Source organism: Haliotis cracherodii, unplaced genomic scaffold (genome assembly GCF_022045235.1).
Source record: "Haliotis cracherodii isolate W230 unplaced genomic scaffold, xgHalCrac1.p SCAF_4, whole genome shotgun sequence".
Lineage (NCBI taxonomy): Eukaryota > Metazoa > Mollusca > Gastropoda > Lepetellida > Haliotidae > Haliotis > Haliotis cracherodii.
This window is the reverse complement of record NW_027266297.1, coordinates 61,665,900-61,686,255: the sequence shown is the minus strand read 5'-3', so window position 1 is coordinate 61,686,255 and position 20,356 is coordinate 61,665,900. Positions and strand designations below refer to the sequence as shown.

Here is a 20,356-nt window from a genome sequence, read left to right as displayed (position 1 = left end):
CTCGGCAAGCCTCGGAATTTTTCTACTTTTGTCAACTCGTGTTGATATTTTTTATATCAAACGACACGTGAGATTCTCTTTTTACATGCTTTAAGCACATTAAACTGCTCTATAGTGTGTTAAATATCATATTACACAGTTTATATCAGTTTATATACAAATGCACTTTTAGGGAAATGTCATCAGGTGGGACCAGTGACGATCCTGGGTAGAATGGTCCTCAGCAACCCCCGCTTTCCGTAAAAGGCGACTATGCTTGTCGTAATAGGTGACTAACGGGATCGGGTGGTAGGGTTCTCTGACTGAGTTGATGCATGTCATCGTATCCCAATTGCGGGGTTCGATGCTCATGATGTCAATCACTGGGTTGTCTGGTCCAGACTATTTACAGACCGACGTCATATAGCTGGAATATTGCTGAGAGCAAACAAAACATCAGGTAGCTGACAGAGTCGAGGTTGTTGGGATTCGTCGGGTTTTGCGGTCTGCAGAGGTGTCAGGTCAGAGAGCCTGCGATCCAGGTCCCTATGCTTTTTATCACTCGGGTCATCACAACGGTGACCAAAGGCCCTTCTGTTGACCCGCAGCTGTAACTACGGATTGCTTTCTCCGGACAGGTGTTTGAGGAAGTTAGCGTGGCACTTTCCGGAAATGTTATTGAGCCTACGGGATATATTATACCATATCAGAACCAGTTGTGACTGTGCCGTTTTCGCACGGAGCCTCCAGGATCTGCAGTCTGTGATTGGATGATACTGTGTAAGATGTTTATGTCTCGTAAATGTAGATGCATCCAGTAATTAAAAGTTTTTTCTATCTGTAGTACAGTTTTTTTAACATTATGACTTATGCTGAATGTGACCACAGATATTTTCAAGCAAGTGACATTTGGCGCGGAACTAGGGGTTGTGTCTTTAGCTTCCTGTACTCAGAAAAGGAGCTGGCTGAGCTAGTCGGGTTTTTTTGTTTTTATTGCTGCTGAACTGTGCACATACGTACTGGTCATAGCTGTTGAATGCTTAATTATTTTTTACAAAATATTACGTAACTGTAGAAGTCTGAGGGAAAACATTTGGTTGTGTGTAACCTATACTGCCAGCTGTCGTGGTTGTTATAGGTACGACGTTCCTCGTTGGTGAAGTACTTCCATAGATTTTGATTCCACGAGTTTGGGCCTTCGCTCCACAACATAATTCATAAACTGACAACTGAAATCCACAGGGGCGTAAGCGGCTCATCCAGACATCTTCAACCTCTTGAGATGGGACCAAAGATGTAAATGTGAAAGACCTGGATCACTTGATGTTTTTTTCCGAGTTAATCTGACACACGCTATTATCACTGAATTAATGTTGTTAAGCCCAACTCGTGCTTTTTGAACCGTCCCTATGTTAGAATATATATTTCACACTTAAGAAAGGAAGCAAAAACATGCCAACACTGTTTATTGATACAAGTACAGTTTGGTCTCTAACTAAAATTTTATCCCAAGGTTTTGGTCCCTATTGATGTTGGTTAGTGATATTACATAGTAGATATAAACCTGATTGTGCATTTTGCAGTACGTATATGAATGTGGGTTCTTGTTACGCTTTTTACTTGGAATGATGCTGTTCATGGTTACGTCAGGTTTTCAGAGTAGCTACCCTTAGCCGTTACAGGATCCTCCAACTCAAAAATCAGATTGTCTTTTCAAACAGAGGCGTTGTACTAGTTCTTGTAGGAATGACCAAAGTGTAACTTTCAACGAGCTGCCTCCCATGGGCGATATAAAGCTGATACTCCGTGATATATGAGTGATATATTTCATGTAGAACGTTGCTCTGTTGAGCAATAAGATAGAGTTGTTAATCAGTCACCAACATCATTACAATATCAACATCAACATAACCGCTAACTATGTATATATATATATATATATATATATTGATATATTTCATGTAGAAGTGATATATTTCATGTAGAACGTTGCTCTGTTGAGCAATAAGGTGTTGTTAAACAGTCATGACGGATAACATGTATAAAGATCAGTTATGCAAATCAATTTAATGTTTATGACATGTCTGTGTCACTATCGCAAAATATAACTTTGCAATATTCTAAGTAACAACTCCGGTTCTGAATTAACATCACTTTGATAGCGATGTCCGGAAGTTTGCTCCAATCCTTTGATTGAAAGTTAACATCTGTGGTCCCTTTCTTCATCTTTGACTAAAAGTTAACATCTGTGGTTCCTTTCTTCATCTTTGACTGAAAGTTAACATCTGTGGACCCTTTCTTCATCTTTGATTGCAAGTTAACATCTGTGGTCCTTTCTTCATCTTTGACTGAAAGTTAACATCTGTGGTCCCTTTCTTCATCTTTGACTGAAAGTTAACATCTGTGGATCCTTTCTTCATCTTTGACTGAAAGTTAACATCTGTGGACCACCCTTTCTTCATCTTTGATTGAAAGTTAACATCTGTGGTCCCTTTCTTCATCTTTGATTGAAAGTAAACATCTGTGGTCCCTTTCTTCATCTTTGATTGAAAGTTGACATCTGTGGTCCTTTTCTTCATCTTTGACCGATGGAATTTAGGATCTCACACTCCATAGTATGACTCCTAAAACTAGCAGGAACCCCAGCAGCAACCCCAGCAGCAACTTGCATCTCCAGACATAGAGGGATTTTGCTGGTTTTTTCGAGCTAGGGTTGCTCGAATGCATTTGGGCATTCACCGATGACATGACCTCAGTACCTGTAGAAACATCATAAGAATAGGAATCCCTCATGTCTATCGCCACGGCAGCAGGTCGTTGTAAGGGCACAGTAGGGCAGATATAGGCTTGATTTCGGTATGCCAGTTGTCTAGAAGACAAGTGTTTAGGTTTGACAGTGCCATATCTTTCAAACAGCTTAATGGCGCATTGACTCACTCGTAAAGCATCCTTCATGTTGGGCGCAACATTCACAAAGGGATTTGCCGGATCCAGTACTATAGGCTCGGCTCTGAAATAAAGAAACAAAATTACTTTTACAGCATAAGGACTTTGCTTTATCTGATATGGATGACCATGATGTTATTAAGCGAACATAAAAGCGTATATTGTATTCCGATAATGTGTATACGCAGATGAATGAAACGTTAATGTCATGTTCAATGTCATCATGAATAGAGCATCCAGAAGCTAAATATTAATAATATTCGTTCGTTCGTTCGTTCGTTCATTCATTCATTCATTCATTCATTCATTCATTCATTCATTCATTCATTCATTCATTCATTCATAGGGATAATTAAGCATTAACTAATACCTAGTAGCTCGTAAATATTTAAGTTTGTCACATAACATATAATGACGTCGTTGAATTGTGATAGAGCATGCCCGCTGTCCAGCTAATGATTTGTAAACCAACTGTGGTTTTAATCTGCAGGTTTGGAACGTAGATATTAATGCATTATTCGTCATCGTGTCAAAACATATTCCATGAAATAGTCATTTCTGTACTTACTCTTCACTTCTGTATTTGAGGAAGTTGTAAGTATCAGGCCAAATGATCCGAAGACTCTGACAGAAACAGAGGCGGTATAAGACTTGTTTCACGTAGTCATCAATGTCGATCTCGTGGTCGTCAGGTGAGTCGTTTTTCACCCAATAGTCAATGACCACTAACTCACAGAAGTAACACCGGACTGTTGTACAACTCTCATCCTAAAAATCAAAATATCATTTACACGTGGTTGTTGTTCCGTGTTATGATCAGACATTGGCTTCGGGTGTGGGGCTCTATGTCTTAGCTGAGTCTGGACCAAAGGCCTCTCTGTTTTCGACACCGTTATATAAGGCCCCGACCATAGCGTTTTCAGAGTGAAAATATCGCCAATAACTTTGGATTATGATTTACTCTTCAAGACTACATGCTGTGACATGATTTGTGTTCACATATGTCGAAGAGCAATGACTAACGTTAGTTGTTTTTAGCATCTTATAAGTATTCAGTTAAGACGAGGAACAACACAACACTGTCGCATCTTAGGATAAGCATAGTCGCCTTTTACGGCAAGCATGGGTTGCTGAAGATCTATTCTACCCCGGATCTTCACAGGTCCACAACAAACGTACACATAACGTCCAGTTAATATTCCGGGTAAGAAATGATCTTCAGCAGCCCATGCTTGGCGTAATAGGCGACTAACGGGATCGGGTGGTCAGGCTGGCTGATTTGGTTTATACGTGTCATCGTATCCCAACTGCGTGGATTGATGCTTATGATGTCAAGCACTGGATTGTCAGGTCGAGACTGGATTATATTTTTTATTCATATAGCTGGAATATTACTAAGTGCGGCGTTAAACAAAAATGAAAAAAATCAAAGCAATCAAAGAAAAACAATCACAGAAGTACCAATTATATCACGTACCTTGCGTACAATCTTAATCCAATATTTGATTATCCTTATGACGTCTTTCAACGTGTTTGGTACGTTCTGCACAAACTCGACCTGCAGCTCAGACAGGCACGGCACACAATGTTTCCTCTCCTTTGCTGACATGGATTTCATATTTGTGTACAATGCATCTGCAAAATGAGAAGGGTTTGAGGTTAGCATACTACCTTTTATATCAAATACTCCATTCCACAGGAAGAATCAACCAGTAAAGACCTGATTGCGATGTTCATCTAAACCACAATAGCTCACATCATACTGTTGTTTATACACACATGAATCATTAAACAATCAAATTATGATACCAAAGTGCCGGACATGTGAATTTAATAAATTAGTACCCCTTTCTAGTAATGTCTGATCTGTGTTTAATTTAGTAAAAATATGTTCAACATAATTATATTTGTTCAGTATCGAAAGTTGTTTTTTTTTTATGTGAGGTGAAAGCTAATATATATTTCGTGTTCGTGGGGTAGACACAAATAACTGATGATTAACTTCATAAATGGTACGAATATACCCCTCTCAGAAGAACTGTTACGGCGCAACAGTTGCATAGCTGGTAGTAGATCCACATCCATCGACGTGCCACTAACACTCAGCTCAAACTGTATTGAGTTTGGTGTGCTCTTTTGAAACCTCAGCCCATGGGCCCAATTCATGTCCCAATTTTCGACATGGCGTTTGATTCGTTCTATAATCGCCTCTTTGCTTTCTATAAAAGTCGTCATGGTTTTGTACTCGTGCAAGAAGAGAATCAGGTCGACATCTGCCTTTCTTGATTGAGTTTGTTTCGCTATTGATCCTGCCTGGAAATGACAATACGAATAAATAATAAGTAAATGTGCATTAATACCTCAATAGTTTTCTGGAAAGGAAGGAATCCTGAATCCTTACGTGTCAACTTTTGACGTGTTTGAAGTATTGTTTTGTTAAAATCAATTGGATAATGCTGTGGATCGCGTAGATGTCTGCCTATATTTTCACACGACAGTGAAATTCTGAGAAAAAGTTTTAAATACTTAACTCACTCCCGTGTGAATACGAAACGAGCTCCCGTGTAATACCAATTTAATGCAACTCGTGAATAGTTCTGGTATTACACGGGAGCTCGTTTCGTATTTTATATATTTGCATGAAATACGCTATGCGCGTGACATATTGTTGAATAACAATTCTACCAAGTACCTTTGTAGGCTACAAAAGTAAAGTTGCGGTTACTGCAATATTCGATATGACGTCATTATAATGACGCGCGGTGACGAACGTAACCTTTACAAGGCTTGCTTAGTTTTCTTTAGAGTGTCCATCTCATTTTAGCTTACAAAGTTGCCGTGCTGCTAGCTTTCAGTGGCTGCCGTTAACTCGGGTGGGATGTTGCGGTGTAAACAAACTGTGAAAGTATATAGAGCGCCATATCTTGTTCAAAAGCTGTTGTCGGTGATTCCGTACATTCTGATCGACATTCCTCTCGGCACTGGACTGGAAAACACCCACGCCGCTTCACTCAACACAGTTCTCAATACCAAATAGTTCGCGATTTGTTCAGTCATGTTCGAATGGAGAAAAAAACCGTTGTGTTTTAAATGTAGAGCCAGGTTACCTGCTGTTTTAACCGCGCTAAATCTGCAACGTCGCGTTCGGTTCACCAACTTGAATTTAGCGCGGTTAAATCTACAAGTAATCTCCTAGCAGGCAATGGCGTTCTTTCAACGTTGAAATGTGACGTTGATACAACGTCGTTGTGCCTGCAGGGCTAGCTCTACATTCAAAACACAGTATGTTTATCTCCTAATTATGACCTTATTCATAATTACAAACAATGTCTTTTGAAAGTAAATTTGTAATACATTGTTGTTTTACTGTATGCAAGGGGTGCTGGGTTAGTTCGTTTGTGAAAGCGTTGGCTCTTCGAGTTCATTGGGATTCGATTCGCCGCATGGACAACACGTTTCAAGGATTGTCATGTCACTTTATTGTGACTGGAAGCCGAGTAAAGTAAACCCCATTTACATTTTCCTTCTTCACATTAATACATTAAACAATCAAACTTTAGTTGTCTCAAGGTCTAAACACGGTTTATTAGTTGGTGGCTTAATTGCTCAGCTTATCATAAAATTGTAAACATAATGCAAACTATACAAAAGTATAATCATACAATCATAATCAACGCGCCATCTATACCTTACCATGGTGATGTGGCATTTCTTGTAAGATGTGTTGTGGTGCATGAACCATTCCAACTTTTCCTTAATTCTGTGACACTCTTCGTAAACAACTGCATCCGGATTCAGGCGTTCTATCAATTCGCTGAATGATTCTGTGTCGTCCATTCCAGGCAAAGGATCATCCCTCCATGAATTCACTATGCCTTCTTCGCGTTTCATGTGTCCCTCAAAATGAGTTCTCAAGAAGAATTTCTTAGAACAAAATGCACATTCGAAAACAGAATGTCGTGTCTTGATGTGATCTGACAAGTCACCTGGAACGCTCTCATCGTAGTCGCAATAAAAGCAAGCACTGTTCCCGCATCGCATGCTTCTCGAAGTCAGATGTTGGAATAATGCAAGATCGGTTTGAAAATCTTTGCAACATTCTTTACACTTATATAACCCACTGCTCCTGAAAAACGACAATCATCGTGATTACATATTTATTTATATTTATTTATATATTATATATGATTTACATGAAAATGTTCATGCCATCAATCACCAGTTTAGCTAACTCAGAATGCGTGTATTATCTTCAATATAACAACTGACTAATATTTAGGTGACTATATCAATATGAAATACCACTCCTTTTTTACTCCTTTGGTTTCGGAGAGTACCAAAATTAATTTACATATACATTTTTATATTATAAATATTTATACATTATTATATACACAGAAGAGTGAAAGAATATTAGAAGCATATGATGCATAAATCAGAAATGTGCGTGATACAGCCACCCCATGGTTTCTCTGGGAGTTTAGGGGCGGTCGGGTAGCCTAGTGGTTAAAGCGTTCGGTCGTCACGCCGAAGACCAAGGTCCGATTCCCGACGTGGGTACAATATGTGAAGCCCATTTCTGGTTTAATTCGCCGTGGTATTGCTGGAATATTGCTAAAAGCTCACTCACTCACTCACTCTGGGAGTTTATTTACACACTGTAATGTATATGCTTTAGGTACAGCATGGACTTATGTTCCGGGAACTGATTTCTGTGCAGGCGATGTTAATGAAAGTAGTCCGTGTAGAAAGGTTCATCCATTCTACTATTTGTGTAATACCCCCAAGTAATGTCACAGTATTATATCATCTTCCACACCATCTTCCAGTAACAAATGTTTATGAAGCGTCAAATTAAAAAATAGTGTTTCATGCAGTGCCCCTTGTTCAACGAATGTGTATTACCATTACACTGCAGTAATCTGATTCCGTTCAAGTGTAACGAGAACAAGTTTATGATCCTTCTTGTGTGACGCTTCTATTCCCGCTCATTGGGAAGTCCGCCATTGCCCGGGGATTCCCCAAAGAAAACTGCTCGTATATATTCACTACCGCCTCGTGGAAATATGGTGTATTTAGTGAACACTGTAAAAACTCACTTGCTATCTCAACCTCCATGCAATACACTGTAGGTATCTGATCTCTTTCAAGTGTAAACTAGCCCTAGCATACCCTAACATGTCACAGTAACCTAGTGGGACAATCCGACAAACCGAAAGTACGATATCGACCCAACCAACAACTTGTTAATAACACTACGGCTGCGATCGCTGTAAGCCACAGTTGATATATTAACAACGTCCATATACATTGCATTCACCAATGAGATCAATGCACGTAACAACTGCTACAGCTACCATCCGTTCCTACTCTATAGGTCGAAGCGAAATCATTGATTGACGTTTGTGTCTCGTCTTATACTGTATTAGGTTGTTATATACTAACATACATCATAGATCTGGAGAACATGTAATCACTTACTTCGTCTTTTTCTTGGTCATTGTTGATCATCTGTGATAGTTTATTCGTGTAGCTATACAAATACGTCTCCCTCCACCGTCAGGCGTACACAGTCTGATTTGTTTACTTTGTCTATCTTGAGCTGACTGGGAATTCCGGCGGGGAACCTGGGACGGGGATTTACCTTTTCTAGCTGCACAGACGTATCGACATACAACCATCACTCCTCGCGAGGTCTCTCATCACATCATTAATGAGATAACGACGACCTTTTTGTCTAAGTTATCATCACTTTCACACACATTTTCTACATATACAAGGCGTTTTTGTGCGACTGAATGTAAGATCAGCCTTTAATGTTTGAAGTTATATGATACATGTTTGACTTTGAACGAAATGTTTTGGTGTGATATTTTAATGAACATTTCTGAATGTTACATGTACAAATGCATCGTGATCGTGAATGCATCAAATAAGTACGATAGAGGAAACAATAAAGTTTCATAATGAGCCGGGTCAGTACTAAAAGTACGATAGTGTTACGTGTAAAATTCCTAGACAGAGAGAAACATACTTTGGTGTTGCCAAATGAAAGGCAATGTGTTTGTTTAAGATAATATGACATCACAATGTCACACTAAGTGAGTGAGTGAGTGAGTGAGTTAGTGAGTGAGTGAGTGAGGTTTTACGCCGCTTTTCAGCAATGTCACGGCGGGGGACACCTGAAATGGGCTTCACACATTGCTTAATGTTTAAGTGTTCAATTTTCACCCCAACATAAACAGGTGCGCAATTATATTTTTGTAAAAATACATACATATAATAATGAACAGTATTCTTTTGACATATTATCACATGCACATACATGCTGATAGGAATGGGCACAGTATTTCTTTCGTACAATGCAAGGCATAATGTACCTACTATGTAATTTGTTTTCAGTAAAACAGGAGTTTCAGTTGTTTTATAAATAACTTCAACTTCAAATATCACAGATGGAACCATCACAGTTTCAGGCAATTCATGCAGTTACTTACGTTTATGAAATGTTCTTCCTCTATGTTTTTTCTGCGCATATTTTAACCAATCATCTGTCACAGTTTGAGCCTTAAACATGTTTCAAAGTGTGCCTTTTTATACATACAAAGTGTCATGCCTTTATGTTCTTGCTCCTTCGAAATACCTATCAAAGACTGCCTTAGACATCCTTCGTAATGTAACTTTATTTTATAAGCTTAAAATGTTTAGACGAAATATGTCTTCTTTCTCTCAGTTTACCAGGTGTATATTTTGTATGATAAGAATATTGGACTTTGACCTATTATCTCAATTAGCAATAGGTCCATAGCTTTATCACATACCGCCCTTGCAGTGTTGTACATCGTATATTATACAGGCTGTAAGCTACCGTGGCTTTGGGACTTTGCCATCGAGACTTTGTGTGCTGGCGATTGGATGCCTCTTTCCGAAAGTGTGGGTTCGAATCTCGGAAAAGACGTAACCCAAAAAAGTACCAGAAAGTTGTACTCTATAAGGACGTGTAATAAAAAAACAAACATTTGTTTCAACTTTCTAAAAGTCATAATGTATTAATAGCTTTTGGTGCCGTGTCAATTTACACATTACAGAGTGGCTGTTACGAGTTATGTCACTTCTATGTTCCCCTTTTTACCAATAAAATTTCATCTCTCATATCGCTTGCATTCGCATCAAACAAAATGGCGGCACCCAGTCAAAACGATCTAATCGATAATCAAGGTCTATACATTGTAATAAAACGTATCTTACCCCGTAAAGTCCAACCAATAACTTGAGCACCTTAACTACAAACATGAAAAGATTTGCAAATTATCTATCGACGCCCAGTTAACGGTACACATGCTATTGCACGCAATTGTTGTTACTGTTATTCCTCCACCTACTATATAAATTCTGTACAATGTCCCTCATTCAGTCTTGCTTGACAACGGTATACGGATCTATACAGAAACGCTGCTTTTAACAGTATTACAGAAGTTGTTATCCATAAATTGTGTCTACTTTGTCATCCGTCAACTTCTAAGTAATGCCTATCAAACAATTGTGGACGACAAGTACGGATGGATATACGGGTACCTTGATCGATTTCGCGGATATATAACATAACGTACATGAACAAATACAACATTTCTGAACCTTCGTTCGACACTACACTGTGGCACAGATCCTTTTTGTTCCTGTCCATCATGTAACGTCTGCCCCAAACGTTCTTGAATTTGAATATACGGATCCTGTCTTCTATACACTCGGAAAAAAGAAATCAGTTGGGTTTATGTGATCGTGACGAGAGCATATCACTCAATATTGAAATGATAAAAGGAGATTCGTAAATCAGCACTACTTATCTACAAATGTACGCCCCTTATAAATAACACGTTATTACTGTGCACGAATGACAGTGGAGATTATGCAAACAAACGTGACACGGATAATGTTCGAGTACGTTTGAGGTTGACACATATGCATTACAACACACGATTGTGTTCGATAACATATTAACATTGTGGTCATGAGCCACATGAGGTAAACCCACCATTATATATTTATGTATCATCGCTACAGTTTACCATTAAGAATTTTACAAACCATTGTATTTCGGAAGAAAATACATTTGAAATTACGATTTTCAAAATTTAGTAAGAAAATAGGTTGTATAATGTCTAGAATGGTTAGAAGTTAGAAATTATTGACATTAACTGGAATTAATATTGTCAATCTTGTATCAGTGTGTTGCACCTGTCTTAATTATGATAGACGTGTATCAGTGAAATACTACAACGCAGAAATTATTCATCGATGTTCAACGACTCTAAATAACATCTGCATACGGAAATAGACTCATATAAATATTTGTTCATACAGATGTTGTTCACTGATTTGGTTAACATTACCTTGGCCTCCGTGAACTAGAGGTACATGTAGTGCGTCCATCAGGAGAGCGGTAGGTCCGAGGTTTGATCCCCGGCCGCGTCATGCCAAAAGACGTCAAAAGGTACTTATTGTTACCCTGCCTGGCTCTGGGCATTGAGGGGCTAAAACAAGGACTGGTCGACTCGGAGTCAGTATACTGTGTTTGAGTGGGGTATTCATGTTAAACTGTGGCATGGTATCTCATTGGACGAGCACTATTAAATCGACATCAGTCCGTACAAGCAGCCATACACACACATGCATGCACGTCGCTATAAAAGTGCAAAAAACTTGGACACGACGTGAAACCCCATTTCACCTCAACACCTGTAAACATTACCAAACTGAAGAAACAGACTATGCATGTGTGATACGTCCTCAGTATATGCTTTTGCAGGACACCATCATCGGTTGACGTCACATTATGTAACGTTGTCCAGAGAACGGATATAACAAAAACAGACTGCAGTGACCGTCCTTCCACCCGTGTGACATTTCGTATTATGCATATATTACGAACCTAAGAAACAGAAACTGTTTGTAAAAGTTGATCATGCTACTTTTGTGGCATAAGAAAACGATGCCTTATGTATTAAAATGAGATTGCATCCGTAGTAGTTAACATGTGATAGCCACGGCTCCTTAGCCTGTATTTTAGTTAAATAAATGTCATATACTGCCAGACATTGCACGCTCACATATCTCAGTGGTCTGTCATCGCTATAATGTATAGCTTAATGAGGCAGCGGTATAGGATTAGCTGAGCTGGTGCACAAAAAATGAAAAGTCAATATGATGTGTATTTTTTATTAAAATTTTCAACCAACTATAAATCAAAAGTCTATCAACAAGGTAAACATATCAATCTATCAAACTCACAAACATGATACTAAGTGGTGTCTATTTCACAGGGAGTAACAGTTAATGTTTTACGGCACATTTGTTATGTAACCTAGCTTGACACTAGCCTAGATGCAGGTCTCGGACGTTAACCACTTCGGTGAAACCCACGAGTACGGGTATGGTGCTGACAAACCTAGAAACATAATCAGGGCGAACCAGTACAATACAATGGACAACCACACCATGAACTATAAAAACCATAGGGTGTATTCATGGTCATTGTCAGTAACAATGTGCCCATCAAGAACATATTTGATGTAACCGTTAGGGACAATATCGTTGCAGCAGTTAACAAACAAAAGCTCAATCATTTTGCAGAGTCAACATTGAAAATAAATAAAGCGACAAAACCCTTTCTATATCTGCATGAAGCAGAGTCTATAGTAAGATTCCGACTACATGTATATAATGAGCATATGTGTTTATGAATCACTATCAAATAGTGATAATGCAAGGTGTTCGCAAAAAGGTGACCGTATCCTGCCCAAATGGTGGCAACCGTCACCATTACCATGGCAACAACAAACACAAATACGCATGTACCTACAAGACTGGTATTAGTTTTGCAGTGGGACATGTTACTGTGTTTAATCTATTGTCAAGTCTGCCATGCGCGCACATGATATTCTGCTTTTACATTCAAGTGATCGTATGACCTGCGTGACAAATGTGCCCGGTTAAAACAAAGTGGAAGAAGCGGAGATGTACAAGCAATATGCGAACCACTGATAAAGTGGTATCTATATAATTCAAAAATACATTGTGAAGTACAGAAATATTTCATATTCACAGTGGTCTTATTCATTCATGGAAGTCGACTGCAACAGCCTTTAAACACGAGATCATACGTAACCTCTACGTTGCTACGTTTAATCGTAAGTTCAAGCGACAGGTCGCCTACGTTGCACACAGTTTAATGAGTTTATGGTAAACAATGCGGGCTTTCTCCTCAACTGTCTTCGCCTGGGCAGCAGTAGGTGCTGTGTTCATAAATGGGTTTGCCGGGTCCATGACACAACTGCCACGTCTTTTTCGTTTATGAAAACAGAAAAGGTAAAATAAACATAAAATACGTACATACTTGGAAAACATATCTCAAAATTAGAAAGTGGTCAATGTTTTTAGATACTGAAAGTATTACTATTTTGCGGCCTCATCACAATAATGTTACATAAGCATGCACAATAAAGGAGAATACATTATGGGTTAGAAATGTCCTATAATGTAAGTGTTTAAATAAGGAATTTGTGTACTTGATAGGCCATATGATTCTCATTGTCCTATTGTCCTTCTTGATGAACGGTATCAAAATATATTTGGGGGGGTGGGGGGGGGGGGGGGGGGGTACCTTCAACATGGAAGCGTTTATTTGCAAAACAGAGACAGTGCAATGCCGAAAGACCTGACAATGAGCTATTACGTCTTATTTTGTTGTAAACCTTATTAGCTCTTCTCAGTTTCCAACGTGTGGCAGCACTCTAAGTTCTCTTAGCACGTATGCATCCTTACGGTATTTCCGAAAATCTTGTGATGTCATATTCGTCTGGCCATGTGATACTTGTTGTACTCATTGATGAGAGTTGCTGAAAGATGTCACGCAGCCGCTTCTTCATATCAATTGTTTCTGGCTTTCCCCATTTTCGCCACAGGTGAATCACCATGAGTTCAATACAGTAGGACCTGATTTTGACGTCGTCAATCTGCAAATATGTATCAGGACATTATAAGTTGTAGCCGGACCACGAGGGGCACATGCGGTTTTATGCCTCCTGGGTAAGGTTTTATATCACGGGCCGGAGGCGTGTTGTGTAAAACCTACTGAGGTACGGATATAACCCTATGTACCCCGAGTGATCCTGTTACAACGAATTTATTTTACCAACATATTTTCATTAAAGCTGTTCGATTGAGATGTGGTTTACTCGTGCTATGTCACGTCACTTAGATTGACTCGGAAAAGCGTGCGGGTTATAAAGGATTTATTGTGCTTCTCAGAAATTCACGTGCAGTCTGTATTGCTCGTGGCGGGGTATAAGAGATTTATTCCCCCGGTGAGAAACGTAATAACCTACAAGGCAGGTTACACAGTATTTTATCAAGATCAGGTGGACCAATCAGATCTCATCATTCTGACATGAGAAAACACAACCTACCCTCTTCCAGTGCTTCACAAGACGAATAAGGTCTTTCACTCTTGATGGACAGCGTTTCACGAACTTGACCTGCTGAGGTGAAAAGCTGGCTGAATAGTAGGTCTTCACGTCAGGCGTTTCACGTTTCATCTGTTCCCATACTTCCTTTGATGTCTTCTCGGATTCTTTACAATTATAAAATTACAAGTACAATGCAAGTGCCCTTTTTGCTCATGATATAGACGGAATCGTAAAATTGACTCTTTTTTATAAGAGATTTCTTAGGAATATGGAAGGGGTTTGTAACTTTTATTTACAGATAATCTCACCATATACATGATAATACACACTAATCTTGATATATAGAGAATCTCACCCGAGTGTCTTTTGATATCAACATATCAACTAGTGTGGATATAATTGATATCAAAAGACACGAGGGTGAGATTGTATTTACCATCCACCATTCCATTTTCTTTTACAGTTTGCCGACAGTAATAAGCAGTGTCTTAAGTGTAAAAAGTACTGCTTACAGCTTCAGTAGCAGAGCCATTAGTGATGTCATTTCATTGTGACGTCATGATAACCAATGACGTCACAATGGTCTGAAATTCATTGCAGAGATATCTACAATGGAGATATCGTTTGTCCCACCTAAGCGATATCTCTAGTGGGAGCCAGTTTTGGATGGTAAAACCTTATTCTGTATATTAGTTAACGAAATACATATTCATCGACTCAGTTTCCGAGCAGCTCAACGAACCTGGGGGCAGCACATCAACTGCAGGAAGTAGATCTACGTCTATATATCCCGTGTCGCATTGAATACGGAACTGAACGGCGTAATCTGACAGTTCCACATTCTCGGTCGCAGCTGCCCAGTCCTTATCATCCTGAATGTAATGTTGTAAGTTTTGTAGAATGTTTTTCATATCAATTTGTAAATCTTCGACTGTAGAGTAATCGTTGAGGAACATGTCGACATCAATGTCAGATTTAACTTTGATTGTAGTTCCTTTTCCAAATGATCCTCCCTGAAAGAAAATAACAAAAAAAACGAAAATAGCTATAGAGATCAAGGGGTATATTTTATTTAACTTTAGAAAAAAATTTTTTAAGGCATACCAAAAGAAATTTATATATGAAAAAGGATATAATTATAGCAAAATATGAGATTCATACAATTCATATAGTGTCATTAATGGTATTATTGCCAAGTCGATCGATAACAGATCTCAACACTTTCAAAGCAATAATAAAATGGTCTTTTCTACAGCAAACATCAAAAGTACATAGAACCAGTTTTGATATCTGCAATAATTTGCAAAATTAATACTGGGCCCCTTCGACACCATAAGAAACATCAATGGAGAAAATGTGATTAAGGAATTACGGATTAGAAATCAAAACATGAATGCACAAATGTAAAAGTACGTAATCTATCATTTTACAATAAGGTGTTGATTCGAATATCGAACTAATACACCAGTGCGAACATCCTCTATGCATAAGAAGAGGACTTTAAACCTTGTTTCTATATATGATTCCTTACTGAAAAATTAACGTTAAATCTAACAATCCAGACCGCCTCCTTGGTCAAGTGGTAGAGCGTCCGCCCGGAGAGCGGAAGGTCCGGGGTTCGATCATCGGCCGCGTCATACCAAGAGACGTTCAAAGATGGTACTTGTTGTTACCCTGTCTGGCGCTCGGCATTAAGGGGCTAAAACAAGGACTGGTTGGCTCGGAGTCAGTATACTGTGTTTGAGTGGGGTATTCATGTTAAAACTGCGGCATGGTATCTCAGTGAGCTAGCAGTATAAATCGGCATCAATCCGGACTAGTACAAGCAGCCACACAAACACACACACGTAAATGCACGTCGCTATATAAGTGCAATAATCTTGGACACGACGTTAATCCCAATTTCACCTCACCTCCCTGCATGGTGACAAACAACATTAATACTTGTACATGTATGTATATACCTTGAAAACCTCGGACACACTGTATATTTTCATCTTCTGCAGAAACAGCTTCAGGCTTTCGATGGTCTCCCTGTATCGTTCGAGAACTGATTGATCTGGCTGCACCATATCTGCAAGTAACTTTTCCACAGAATCATCGCATTTTTCCATTTCAGAGACAAAATTCGATTCTGGTGACATTGCAGATGGCTTAGCCGAAGGTTGTTGAGGTCGAGATCGCATTCCCCTTCTCCGATGACCACCCCCTCTCTTTCTCCCATCCGGGTTGTGGTTGTTGTACATGTGTGTGTCCAGGCCTCCCTGGTGGAAGAACTTTCTCTGGCATATGGAACAAGAAACCTGCATATGGTTGTCATTCATATGTTCCCTGATATCTTCAACATCGTCAAACCTGAAGGTGCAGTACATGCACGTCTTACATGACCTCAGCGTATGGTTGTAGAGGGCGCTGTCATCTGGAAAGGAGCTGTTACAGGTGTCACAATGTGTCTTCATCCTGACGATGAACAGAAAAACACATCTGGTTGAAGGACTTTGTGAAACAACAATGTGCCTGTAGAAATCACATTTAACCTCCTACATTTGCCCCTTTTGGGAGTTTGACACAGGATGGTGCCATTGTGTTATATGTGTCGCAAGAACGCGTTACGAAATCCAAATCACAAGATGTTACCTGGGTCCCATTGTGTCATGTGTGTCGCAAGAACGCGTCAAAAAGCCAACATCACAAGATGTTTCCCAGATGATTGTGTTTCAACTATCAACAACTGGTTTTTTCGGATTTGACAGATTATGAACGAATGAATTAAATATTCTAAATATTATGCTGAAGATTAGTAAATATAACTTTTAATTAATTTAGTGTAATTCACTACTTACACCACACTGTCAAAATGTTTTAAGAATGTAAACACATACACGACATGTTCAGGCATGTATTTCAATCCCAAACGGCATGCACATTGTTTTGGGTCCAAATACATCAAATGAACTGTCGCCTCAAAGCCTAAACACTACTTAACCACAAACAAACACCTTTAAACATGCTGAATAAAGTGCATATCAGGCTTTAAGCCAATATGGATGAGATGTATAATATATATATTTGAATTAGATGTGCAAATCAGATTTACAGGCACTTGCATAACACATATACCGCCATGACTTACAATGAACTTGGTACAATATTGATTATAACATGAAAGCGTACAGATATACCGAGCTGATGGTGACTATGAGTATTGACTAGGAAAATAGACGTGGCCTAGGTGGCAGCGGGACGGAATACAAATAAAGAGATTGCAGATTGTGTTGTTACTGTATGGCTTATAGTATTGCTCACATGCAGGAAGCTGACACTGAAAGTATATCTGATTACTACTTAACATTAGTGACGATAGGCCGCCTAATAAAACATACTACTAACATGTTAGTGTCTGAGCGGAAAGTGAAATTCACTAACTAGGTTAGTAAACTTTACAAACCATTTATGTTAGTCTGTATATCCAATGGAGTCTCATATATGCTTACCATGCAATAGATACATACTATCAGTGTGACTGGGAATGAGCTAGAATTCGACGAAGCGTTAACGAAGCGTCAGCTGAGTAGAGACGAAAACAATTAACATAATGCATCGTAATACTGTCATGGTGCTGACAGAAATACCATTGTATTCAATTACTGACACTGTTTCGTGCCAGCTTAATAACTTACATAATGTCATGATCATTCAACCGAACATTTAACTACCTCTGTCATGTGGTAGAAACAGTGTCTTCCCTGAGAGTGGAAGATCAGTGGATTAGCTTACCCAACTCAACATTTAGCAGTGTACGTAGGATTTAGAGTGCAACAAACCTAGCTGTAGACAGTATATCAACATTGAAAGTGACGTTTATTCGTTGTGTGACAGTATTACAATAGTCCCGGATGTTTAATACAAAATGTACGCCGAAGGAAACTCGCGCTGTAACAAGGATAACATGCAATAAATATGGTGACCATTTAACACCACAAACACATGTAAGACTTCTGTACCTAGTTGAGAGACGGTTAGTGCTACACGTACAGTGTATGCTACCTACCTGCATGTGTACGTTCACACATCAGTAAACACAATCTGCCTCAGCTCAGTCGTTACATTGACGACCAGGTGTTTACTGTATGACCAAGTGAAACTTCTACTGCGCAGTTGTATTATGGAGAGTTGTTGCGCACCTGACACAGGCAGTGCACATTGCATAGAAGTCGATAGCATGCGTGCATTCAAGAAGATTGTATCCAGAGTTCGGGGTTCTATATTGCTCATGAATAGGTTGATATAATTTTAAAAGCTGCGTGCGTGTACTGGTATGCAGCGATAAGCCTCAACAACCCAGATATCTCGCTATATTGTCGTTGACATATATTATATGCCAGATTTTAAAGGTAGAAGAGACAAAACTTCTTCTTTTTTTAAACTCTACACAATTCATATGATTTTAAAGGGTTTTGTTCAAAGCTATAACATATAACAGATACACGACGTAAGAACCAGTTTTCCAGATAACAGAAAACCAGAAAAATGCGATACTTATGTCGTTAAATTCATATCTATAGTTGAATGAATCAATATAATTTGTTACAAATTCAAATTAGTTTACAAAACGAGTCTTATATCCAAATATTAACTCCGCATTTTTACATCAATAGTTAAACGAATTTCAAAACACTGAACCAATGTCAACTTTTTTTAAATTCTGTTTATCCATTTTAATGGATACATCATGTTATAATTACATTATATAGATTTTATTGTATAAAATAAATATATTTTTTCAAAATTTCGATGAAAGGGATTAGTGTTGGTTTTTCCTTCGTAATACTAGAAATAGAAATACATGTATATCTTTTACTTAAAATGATAATAAGATTAATGTACCAGAATTTTTGTCATTAATGGCCAATACTATTGAACTTAAACTATTTTCATTAATGGCATTCTATATAACGTGCATCAAAGATTCTGGTTCATTCTCACAAAAGGAAAAACATGTTCTAACGCTCGAAGATGACCAATGCCTTCGACAAGGCATGCATATACAACAATAATACCAGAGAAGGCTCAACTTATTATATTTAGAACCTGTCTTTCAGAACGTAGAAAACCATTCCATCTGTTATCATTCGCTTGGTGATTTCGTTGAAGAAGCATCTCATCGGCAATAGCCATCTACGAGCATTTACCATATGTGGACTATAATATTATTAAACAGGAAAATGAAGCATCAGTTGCTATGACATGTGTTAATTGGTCAGCAGTGGGAGAACTGACAACGGTGCAATTTATGTCATTTAAATGTCAGTTAAATTTTGCACACACCGTTTGTTTTCAAAAACACCCATTTTACTGTACAGTGAGGACCCGAAGTAGTTCATGCATATACTGCTAAACAAACATCAGGAACATCAGGAACATCAGCGTGATCAACGTGCTTTGGATACATTAGGCGTCCACCTTGCAACGGGAAAATCCATTTTCACTCAGGGAAATTGTATCTCAAAAGTTGTGAAATGATAGCACCAAAGGCTGGATCGAAAGAATGCTCGACATGAAGGGAAAGTTGACTTTTGGAAAGTTGAAGTCATCCCTCTTGTCATACAGTCTTGTGGAGAGTGTCTTGTCGCTGATTCTTTATGCATAGGTCTAAATATGAAACAGATGAGGGAGATGTACATTATGACGTCGGCGAATTGCTTAATGTGCGTCTTCCTCGAAGATACCACCCAACACCTGAACCAAATGCAGGTTACAGGTAAAGGTAAATTTATTTCATGTCTCACCTCATACAAATAAATATATATACAGGTCACATAACAAAATACATGTGATGAGCCATCCCGTATGTGATTATGAGAGATTACAGAACGTAAAATGATACACAGACATAAAATATGGAATAAATATATATACGTTAGTAAAAAGGGTAAATAGCATAAAATATTTATAAAAAATTAAGA

At 38.6% G+C, this 20,356-nt stretch overlaps 1 protein-coding gene and 1 pseudogene across 1 annotated transcript; both read right to left on the bottom strand.

The window, feature by feature from the left end:
• Positions 1-2,015: 2,015 nt before the first annotated feature.
• On the bottom strand, positions 2,016-8,494 carry LOC139480102 (2'-5'-oligoadenylate synthase 1A-like). The gene is made up of 6 exons (XM_071263119.1): positions 8,407-8,494; positions 6,619-7,051; positions 4,950-5,238; positions 4,403-4,560; positions 3,494-3,693; positions 2,016-2,989 (listed from the first exon to the last, which is right to left on the bottom strand). The coding sequence occupies exons 1-6, from the start codon at positions 8,424-8,426 to the stop codon at positions 2,575-2,577; spliced, it is 1,515 nt and encodes a 504-aa protein (XP_071119220.1). The 5' UTR covers positions 8,427-8,494; the 3' UTR covers positions 2,016-2,574.
• Positions 8,495-12,141: 3,647 nt separating this feature from the next.
• LOC139478945 (2'-5'-oligoadenylate synthase 1A-like) lies at positions 12,142-18,614 on the bottom strand (annotated as a pseudogene).
• Between the last annotated feature and the right edge of the window lie 1,742 nt (positions 18,615-20,356).